Below are 10,564 nucleotides of genomic sequence, written 5' to 3'. Positions count from 1 at the left end.
AAAAGTGTAGTTAGATGCGAAAGAATAGCAGATGGGAGGGAAACAAAGTAAGGAGACAGGTCATGTTGACCCTGGCACTCAATACAGTCTGTTAATGATTACCAAGTAGCACCAAAGGTGGGTGGGTGGGTGGATGGGGGGGGGGTTGTTAAAAATACATATCTCAGCCCTAACCCAGATCTACTGAATCAGAATGTACATTTTGACAAGCCGCGAGGCGAAAGTAGTTACACCTTTAAAAAATGGACTTAGATCACCGTATTTATTTGCTAAATTTGACAGCAGAGAGTAGATTAGTATAGCTTGAAACGGAGGAAAATGATTAATAGTTCCCAATTTGGCCTCAAGCTTTCTCTTTTTAATTGGAAAACAAAGTTAACTTTCAAAAACCTCGAGATTCTTAGGGAAAATGCTGTAAGGATGCTCCGGCAGTAGACACCAGTCAGCCATTCTGCCCATGCCTAGCGCGAAGGACTCAGGTTTAAAATATCCTGATTCGGCGCGCCGGATGTCCACGCCAACTGGAGCGGCATTGTGGGAGTTGTAGTCCGGGCCTGCGTCCCGATTTACGACAAACGGTTGGGGCAGGATTCGGAAGAGACTGCGGGTTAGCAAAGGATCCCTGGGACAGGCGTTCTGGTGGAAGGGCGGGCGTTGTTTTCTCTTCCTCTGCGGGGAGTCCTGAGCCCAGCAGGGAAGCGAGCTTAGCTCCCCATCGGCCTCGGCGGCCGGGACGCGCACACTTTGCGTCATGGCGGGCTGAGGCCGATGATGAATTCCGGTGTGCCTGTCAGGCTTGCTGTGTCACTCGGCCCGTTCGGCGCGCCCCTTCTCAGCCGCCCTTCCGTACCGGCTCTTGGGCTCTTCCGGTCTCCGGCCGCCGCTTACCTACTGGCGGTTCTCCTGCCAAGGCCCGGCGCTCGCCGAGTCTCCCTTGCGGACTGGTCTCGCGCAGTGCCCGGGCACCGGGCGCCCGACAGACACTGGTCATGACGAGCGGCGGCACCAGGTACCGGCTGAGCTGCTCGCTCCGGGGCCATGAGCTGGACGTACGGGGCCTGGTGTGCTGCCCCTATCCTCCGGGGGCCTTTGTGTCGGTGTCCCGAGACCGCACCACCCGCCTCTGGGTCCCAGACAGGTGAGCGCTGGGCGTCGGGTTGCCCCGGCTGTGTTGGACGCTTCCCGGAGAGTGGGAAGAGAGTGACCCCTCCCTGTCAATCTTGCTGTCTCCCTCTCCCTCAAGCCTTCCCTCTGCTCTCCGCTCCCTTCCAATTTTCAGACTCCTGGAACTCTGGGCTCACGGTGTAAGAAACGGTCGAAATTTATGTGGAAAGAGCACCGGGTTGGGGGACCAAAGACCTGCCTTTTTGGGCTAACTTGACCACAAACGAGTCTCTTACCTTTTGGGGCTTCAGTTTTTGGACGATTATCTCCCAAATTTCTTTTAGACTTGAAAATTTACTGATTCTAGTTGCACCTTCCGAAGTGAGATAGTGTGAAGGCATCTGACATGTCCTCCTTTTTTTTTTTTTTCCGAAGATGCTCCATAGTCGTCTCTAAAATTTAATTTTTGAAGATTTTAGTTTTTAGAAATTGCGTTGCTGAATCCTCTTCTCCTTCAGTTTAGAATTTTAGTCTGGTCTGTGCCGGTCTTGAGAGGAGGGAGTGAAACCTCTCGGATGTTTTGTTGCTGTGCATGTGCTGTTTCTTGAGGAGAGGGAGCATCCATTGCTTTCCAAGGATTTATCAGAAGGGTTCATGAATCAAAAAAAAAAAGTTAGGAATCGGTCCCTATCAAGTTCACAGGTTCGGTCCTGATTTGGCTGGTTGAAGCAGGATGTTTAAGACCTAGAAGACAGGGCCGGGCGCGGTGGCTCATGCCTGTAATCCCAGCACTTTGGGAGGCCGAGGCGGGTGGATCACGAGGTCAAGAGATCGAGACCATCCTAGTCAACATGGTGAAACCCCGTCTCTACTAAAAATACAAAAATTAGCTGGGCATGGTGGCGCACGCCTGTAGTCCCAGCTACTCGGGAGGCTGAGGCAGGAGAATTGTTTGAACCCAGGAGGCGGAGGTTGCGTTGAGCCGAGATGGCGCCATTGCACTCCAGCCTGGGTAACAAGAGCGAAACTCCGTCTCAAAAAAAAAAAAAAAAAGACGTAGAAGACAAATACTAGTTCAAAGAAGGAAAAATGGAGGTTAGTTGTTTTGTGATTTAGTAGATCTCTCATCACTAGGGATTTCAGAATTGAGTCACCATATGCGATAACTATTGAGCGCCTCCTATTTGCTTGGGATACTGGAGAGGAATAAAGACAGACAAGTTGCCAGTGTTTCTGGAGCTTTCTTACAATCTGATGGGGAAGATAGATTAAAAAACAAACCAATACATAAAAACTGGCCTATAAAGAAAACATACAGTTAAGAATTTTGTGGCGAGAGATAGTAAAGGAAGCCTTTCTGGAAGTCGTTTGTTTAAAGCTGACATGAAGCATGAGATGGATGGAGCTGGTCTTGGAAGAGCAAATGGGGAGGGTTGAATTGGAAAGGACTCGGGGGAGCAAACAGGAGGGAATTAGCTGTGAGGTGAGGGCAGGTATTTGAGGCTGGCAAGAGCCAGGTTATGGAGTTCGCAGATGGAAGCCTTCAAATAGTTTCAAGCAGGGAGCAACATGATCTGCTTTCTGTATTGAGAAGTTTCTGCTAGCTGATGGTAGAGAATAGATTGGGAAGGGGTAAGTGTAGAAGTAGGTTTGTTTGGAGGCTTTTGAAGTAGTATAATTAACACAAGATGTTCCACTAGAGTAGGGATAGTATAGAACAGATTCCTGTATTGAATTTAATGAGGTGATCTCTAAAGATCTCTTCTAAGATTCTATAATATCCGAACGATCCAAGATGGCCGATTGCTAACATCCCGGGATTGCAGCTCTCAGGGAAGGCACGGAGAACTAGAGGACGCCACACTTTCAGACAAAGTCTGTTCGCTCACGGAGCAGAAGATCCCCCCAGTGGTGGAAACACACGAGTCGCCAGGGCAACTCTCATGGTCAGCGCAGCGGTTCCGCTGGCACCTAGACTCAGCAGCACTCGGCGCAGAGTAAACGGGACCCGGTTCCCCTTCTGACCGAGGTTTGGAGCCCTGGGAAGGCAGAGTCGCCTACTACGGAAACAAGAAGGAAGCCCGACAGGAGAATCCTGGGCAGAAAAGCACCATCAGTTTTAATGCCGCTGCTCTGGCCCTGGGAACTAACAACCTGGACGTCCACTCGAGAGACCTAATCTGAAAGTTGGTAATTTCAAAGACGACAGGAGGATAAATTTACAATGACGGGAAGAAACCAGCGTAAAAAAGCTGAGAATACTCAAAGTCAGAACGCCTCTCCCTCTAAAGATGATCACAGTTCCACATCAACAATGGAACAAGGCTCGATGGAGAACGAGCGCCTCCTGATGACAGAATCACTCTTCAAGGAATGGATAATAAGAAACTTCGGTGAGTTAAAAGAACATGTTGTAGCCCAAGGTAAAGAAACTAGGAACTTTGAAAAAAGGTTTGATGAAATCCTATTGAGAATAGACAACTTAGAGAGGAGTATGAGTGAATTAATGGAACTGAAGAATATAATACAGGAACTCCGAGAAGTATGCACAGGTTTAAACACTCGAATTGTTCAAGCAGAAGAAGCGATATCAGAGGTCAAAGTCCAACTTAATGAAATAAAACGTGAAGAAAAGATTAGAGAAAAAAGGATAAAACGGAATGAGCAAAGTCTCCAAGAAATGTGGGACTATGTGAAAAGACCAAATTTGCGTTTGATAGGTGTACCTGAATGCGACAGAGAGAATGAATCCAAGCTGGAAAATACCCTTCAGGATATTATTCAGGAAAATTTTCCTAAACTAGCAAAGCAGGTCAACATTCAACCCCAGGTAATACAGAGAACACCACAAAGATATTCCTTAAGAAGAGCAACCCCAAGGCACATAATCGTTAGATTCACCAGGGTTGAAACGAAGGAGAGGATACTAAGGGCAGCCAGAGAGAAAGGTCAGATTACCCACAAAGGCAAGCCTATCAGACTTACAGCAGATCTCTCGGCAGAAACTCTACAGGCCAGAAGAGAGTGGGGGCCAATATTCAACATCCTCAAAGAACAGAACCTTCAGCCCTGAATTTCATATTCAGCCAAACTAAGCTTCACAACTGAAGGAAAAATAAAATCTTTTATGAACAAGCAAGAACTCAGAGATTTTATTACCACCAGGCCTGCTTTACAAGAGCTTCTGAAAGAAGCATTACACACAGAAAGAAACAACCAGTATTAGCCTTTCTAAAAATACACCAAAAAGTAAAGAGCACCAACATAAAGAAGAATTTACACCAACAAATGGATAAAACAGCCAGTCAACATCAAATGGCAGTAACCCTAAATTTAAATTGACTGAATTCTCAATCAAAAGACACAGCCAAAACCCAACGGCATGTTACATCCAGACCTGTTTCACATGCAAGGATACACAAAGACTCAAAACAAAGGGATGGAGAAAGATTTACCAACCAAATGGAGAGCAAAAATAAATAATAAATAAATAAAAAGCAGGAGTTGCAATTCTCGTATCGGATAAAATAGATTTTAAAGCAACAAAGATATAGTGGTAAAAGGATCAATGCATCAACAAGAGCTAACGATCCTAACACGCAGATACGAGACTTAGATTCAATGAGACAGAACATTAATAAGGATATCAAGGACTCGAACTCAGATACGGAACAAGTAAACTTAATAAATATTTATAGAGCTCTCTTGTCAAGAATGTCAGACATTCTTGTCAATACCACATCACACCTACCCATTAGTTTAAATGAAACATTGATTGGCCATTATTAATACCCAGTTTTTTTCAAAATAAAGCAATATTTCCATTTACTCTCCCTCTTTCTCTTCCTCTTTCTTCCTCTCCTTTACTTATTTTTTTTTTCTTTTCTTCTCTCAAAAAAAAAGAAATCAACTTGTAAACCTCTAGATCCAGGTCGGCAATGTCTCTTTCATTGCTTGATTTCCTTTCTTCCCCTCCCTCCCCGCTTCCTCCCTTCCTTCCTCCCTACCATCCTTATTCCCTTCCTTCCTGCCTTCCTCCCCCCCACAAAAAAAAAAGAAAAGATTCTATAATATCCAAAACTACTTAGTAACACTAATATGTAACTTTTTATTTGAGAACACTTATTAAGTTTTTGCCTTTAAAATTGAATCCAGTAGAAGCATAAGCTCAGGAGAATATAACCACTGCAGTAAGGAGTATAATCAAGGATGCCTGTTTTAATAGTGGAATCCTGTCATTCAACTTTTAGGACTGCACTAGGTTGACAGGAGTTTAATCACTGGAGTGGTTATGGTTACCAGGAACTTGAAGAACTTTGGGCTGAACTGATCCTCTATTTGTTTTTTTTTTTTTTTTTCTGAGACGGGGTTTTGCATGTTGGGCCAGCCTGATCTCGAACTCCCGACCTCAGGTGATCCACCTGTCTCGGCCTCCCAAAGTGCTGGGATTACAAGCATTAGCTACCATGCCCGGCCCTGATCCTCTGTTTGAAAACTGATTTTGTTTTTCATTTAACTCATGATATTTTCTTTTTGTTTTTCAAAATTAATTCCTGTATTTATTCATCTAACGCTGATGAAGAACTTGCATTTTGCCAGTTACAGTGTCAGTTAGTGGGTAATTAGTGACATAAGATTCTTTAGCCTCTCATATCCAGCTGGATAGGTTAGCAAACTTGTCCATTCTGTGGTCCAATACAAATTCGTAAACCTTAAAACATTACAAGGTTTTTTGTGTGATTTTTTGTTGTTGTTGTTGTTTTTGAGACAGAGTTTCGCTGTTATTACCCAGACTGGAGTGCAATGGCACGATCTTGGCTCACCGCAACCTCCACCTTCTTGGTTCACGCAATTCTCCTGCCTCACCCTCCCGAGTAGCTGGGATTACAGGCGTGTGGCACCATGCCCAGCTAATTTTTGTATTTTTAGTAGAGACGGGGTTTCACCTCGTTGACCAGGATGGTCTCGACCTCTCAACCTCGTGATCCACCCGCCTCAGCCTCCCAATTTGCTGGGATTATAGGCGTGAGCCACCGTGCCCGGCCTGGTTTTTTTTTTTTTTTTTTAAGCTCATCAGCTGTCATAATTATTAGTGTATTTTATGTGTGGCCAAAGACAATTCTTTTTCCAGTGGCCCAGGAAAGCCAAAAGCTTGGCTACCCCAGGGTTAGAGTGTTTCATAGTCATTAGGTAATTAAGCTGTTATTCATGCCAACTAAAGTGTTTCACCCATACCTTTAAGTGTTGTAAAAGTGTCCTCGAGGCTGACGTATTGACAATTTTTATTTCATGATACGTGTCTTCTCTTTTGTGTTGCTATAGCAGAATACCACTGACTGGATAACTTACAAAGAAAAGAAATTTATTTTTCACAGTTCTGGATGCTGGGAAGTCCAGTATAAAGGTGTTGGCATCTTGAGAGGGCCTCTTTGCTGCTGTATCCTCCCATGGTGGAAGGACAAGAGAGCACACAGAGAGCAAGAGCCAGAGGGAGGCCAAACTCGCTTTTTTAACAAAGCCACTCTAACCAGCTCCTGCATTGATGACATTAATCCATTCATGGGGGCAGAGCCCTCCTGATCTATCACCTCTTAAAGGTCCTACTTCTGAACACTGTTGCATTGAAGATTGTCTCCAACACATGAACTTTGGGGGACACATTCAGGCCATAATAGTATATTTGTGTCATTTTGGTTTTTTGATACAGGGTCTTGCTTTGTTGCCCAGGCTGGAGTGCAATGGCATGATCACTGATCACTGCAGCTTCAAGCTTCTGGGCTCAAGCAATCCTCCCATCTCAACCTCCTTAGTAGCTGGGACTACAGGCCAGAATCACCAGGTCCCGCTAATTTTTATGTATTTATTTTTGTAGAGAGGGGGACTCACTAGATTGCCCAGGCTGGTCTCAAACTCCTGGGCTTAAGCAATCCTCCTGTCTCAGCCTTTTAAAGTATTGAGATTAAAGGTGTGAGCCACCACACCCAATTTATAACAGCATATTAATAAAGTTAATGAAATGCTCTAAATGTTTGGAGCCAGGTAGTAAACGAAATTTATTTTCCCATGTAGCCAAGTGATAAATGAAATTTACTCCTGCTTTCCATATATGTTGTTGTTAAGGTTCTAGATCATGGTAGTAAATGTAGGGACAAACTGGGGAGAATGGGGGAATTTAGTTATAGGGAGGCAGAAATAGTTCTGTTTTAGAGTAGACTGAACCGAGTACGTAGTCTTTTGCAAAAGCCCACTCAAAACCCAGAAAGTCTCTGGACCTTCTGAACACTCTTCAGAATGTTGGTTGGGCATTGAACTGAGCCAGCAACATGCCATTGTTTCAGACTACTTCAGGCCTCTTTAAGCTAGCTTCTGACCAAATTACATTTCCCAAGTCTGTTGTTGACTTACAGGTGGGGAGAGGTGAGATAAGACTTCAGCAGTGTTGCCTTTTTTGAAAATGACCACCGGAAGACACATCTTCAGATATAGGATTTGATTACATTAATCTATGTTAATAGATTATTTTAGGTATAATCTATTCGTTTCTACTGTAGAATATGAGAATTTATTTAGCTATCTTTTTGCCTTCCACTCACCCCATCAGATATGCGTCTTTTCTGTGCTCTCTTATAAATTAAGCTGTGGAATAAACTATAACTCTTCCTTAACAATTTTGTGATCTCCATGTAGCTAATGTTTTATTTTGGTTTCATTTGCTTAATTTTCTATGTATATATCACTGATTGAACTTCAAATTCTTTGTTACTGAATTGCCTCTTAAGGCAATTAGGTACATTGGCTATTTCACAATTTCCTCTTCCTGACAATGAAAACTTTCTGACCTGCTCTGTCTGCCTCTGATGCACAGCTAATCCTGGGGTTTTCCTTCATTGTTGTTTCCAAAATAACTTTTTTGAACCCATGTGTTGGATTCTTATGGTCAGTATCCTTTAGCTTTTACTTTGTTGGTTTTATTCTTTGTTGCCTTATTGGAACATTACCTCTAGGAGCTTCCTGAAATATAGTGTGTCAGTAATAAATGTTTTAAGACCTTACATGTCTGAAAGTGATGTTATTTTGTCTCGCTACTGGAATGGTAATTTGAATGGTTGTAGCATTCTAATTTTGAAGTAATTTTCCTTCAAAATTGTGACACTATTCCTGAATTGTATTCCATCTTACAGTGTTATTGTTGAAAAGTCTGAAGTCATTCTGATTTTTCTTTCTGGAAGGCAGTCTACTTCTATCCATTGTTCCAGGCCATTGGTGGGCCCTTTTAATATGAAAATTCATGTCCCATAAAGTCTGGGAAATTTTCCTCAATTAACTATTTGATTCTTTGGCTGCTTTCTCTTTTATTTTTTCTGTCTTCTTTTTTGTGAAACTGTTTTTATTCAGATATTGAACTTGCTTTCTAAATTTCTCTTTCTTTTTTTTGCCTTGGCTATAATCTCTAGCAGGTTGCCTTGACTTTTTGTGAAATTATGTCCTTGCTTCATGGTTGCAGTATCTTATATCTCTAAGGATGATAATAACAATTTGTAAAAGTTTTAAGTTATTTTCTCCTTAATGGTCTGTTTTCCTCCAGGTTGGTTTGTCTCTATTTTGATCACTGTATTTCATGCTGGAGGCTTTCCCCAGATGTCTAATAATCTTTATTGTGTGCTCCCTCTTATGGGTAGAGAATTAAGACATTCCTGGGAGATCTGTGCTCCTGGATGGGGCTTGCTGGTTGTGAGTATTACCGTACAGTTATCTGGTAGAGCCATTATATTTGGCTGATCTGCTGCCCAGAGGATGAGGGTGTGGTTTCCAGAGTTTTGTTTTGGTGGTTTTGGGCTCTAGTAGGAATATACATGTTCTTTACACTCTAAGACTTAACTATCCTTATGTCCCCCCATTCAAAGATTTTCACCTTTCTAAAGAAAAAGGTTCAGACTTTTGCTGAGTGCTAGAAGGACAGTTGTCTGGCTGGGTTGTGTAGCCGCCCCCCCCCTTTTTTTTTCTGGTCTTAATACATACCTTAAGGTTTTTTTGGAGATGGAGTCTTGCTCTGTTGCCAACTAGAGTGCAGTGGCGAAATCTCGGCTAACTGCACTTCCCCCTCCTGGATTCAAGTGATTCTCCTGCCTCAGCCTCCTGAGTTGCTGGGACTACAGGCGTGAGCCACCACACCGGGCTAATTTTGTATTTTTAGTAGAGATGGGGTTTTACCATGTTGGCCAGAATGGTCTCCATCTCCTGACCTCATGATCCACCTGCCTTGGCCTCCCAAAGTGCTGGGATTACAGGTGTGAGCCACCATGTCCAGCCAAGTATTTTTTTAAATCAATTTAAGAAATACTTAATGCTAACCATGTAAAACATTGTGCTAGGGACTTGGGAAGACACAAAGAACCGAATCTGGATTCTGCCATTAAGAACTTCACAGACCGCTGCTGAAGATGCTCACAAACATCTATGCTATAAAGTGCTAAGGGATACACATAGTAGGTGGATTTAGTGATTTACATGATTTAAAAACATGTTGTCTTTTGACTTCCTCTAGGCCTATTGATAAAATGGTTTCAAAAGCACATTAAAAAATAAAACAGCACCCCCTATAATGAACCAGTTGAAACAGGTTACTTCCTGATACTTTCCTCTGAAGGCCTGTTCCTACGCTTCTGATTCTGAAGACTTTCGATTAGTCTTTCTTGTCTTTGTTTCTGCCTTTTTGTCCTCATTTCTAGAGGTATATAGTATTGCTAATTCTTTTACTCTCAGTTTTTTTATTGTGGTAAAATACACATAACATAAAATTTGCCGTCTTAATCATTTTTAAGTGTACAGTTCAATGGTATTAAGTATATTCATAATGTGTAACCATCACCACCATCCATCTTTATTCTCTCCACCCCCAGACCCTGGCATCCACCATTCTTTTTAATGTCTCTCATGATTTGGACAGCTCTAAGTTCCACATGTAAGTGGGATCATACAGTATTTGCCTTGTGTGTGTGTGTGTGTGTGTGTGGATGGAGTCTTGCTCTGTCACCCAGGCTGGAGTGCAGTGGCTCGATCTCAGCTCACTGCAACCTCCACCTCCAAGGGTCAAGCGATTCCTGCCTCAGCCTCCTGAGTAGCTGAGACTACAGCCACCTGCCATCATGCTTGGCTAATTTTTTGTATCTTTAGTAGAAACGGGGTTTCACCGTATTAGCCAGGATGGTCTCGATCTCATGACCTTGTGATTGGCTCACCTTGGCCTCCCAAAGTAATGGATTACAGGTATGGGCCACAGCGCCTGGCCCCTCCCCCCGCTTTTTTTTTTTTTTTTTGAGATAAAGTTTCCCTCTTGTTGCCTAGGCTGAAGTGCAATGGCGTGATCTCAGCCTTCCAGTTCAAGCGATTCTCCTGCCTCAGCCTCCCAAGTAGCTGGGATAACAAGCATGTGCCACTAAGCCCAGCTAATTTTGTATTT

General features: G+C 43.2%; 1 protein-coding gene across 1 annotated transcript in view; it reads left to right on the top strand.

Annotated features, from left to right (window-relative positions):
* Positions 1-858: 858 nt before the first annotated feature.
* The window catches only part of PLAA (phospholipase A2 activating protein), a 49,087-nt gene continuing 39,381 nt past the window's right edge, over positions 859-10,564 (top strand). Inside the window, exon 1 of the mRNA XM_002742986.5 lies at positions 859-1,138. Within this exon, the coding sequence (XP_002743032.1) occupies positions 990-1,138 (149 nt within the window). The 5' untranslated portion in view covers positions 859-989. The remainder of the gene's footprint in view (positions 1,139-10,564) is intronic.

This window comes from Callithrix jacchus, chromosome 1 (genome assembly GCF_049354715.1).
Source record: "Callithrix jacchus isolate 240 chromosome 1, calJac240_pri, whole genome shotgun sequence".
NCBI classification, from domain to species: domain Eukaryota; kingdom Metazoa; phylum Chordata; class Mammalia; order Primates; family Cebidae; genus Callithrix; species Callithrix jacchus.
The sequence above is the reverse complement of the archived record's forward strand: the minus strand, read 5'-3'. Positions and strand labels throughout refer to the sequence as shown.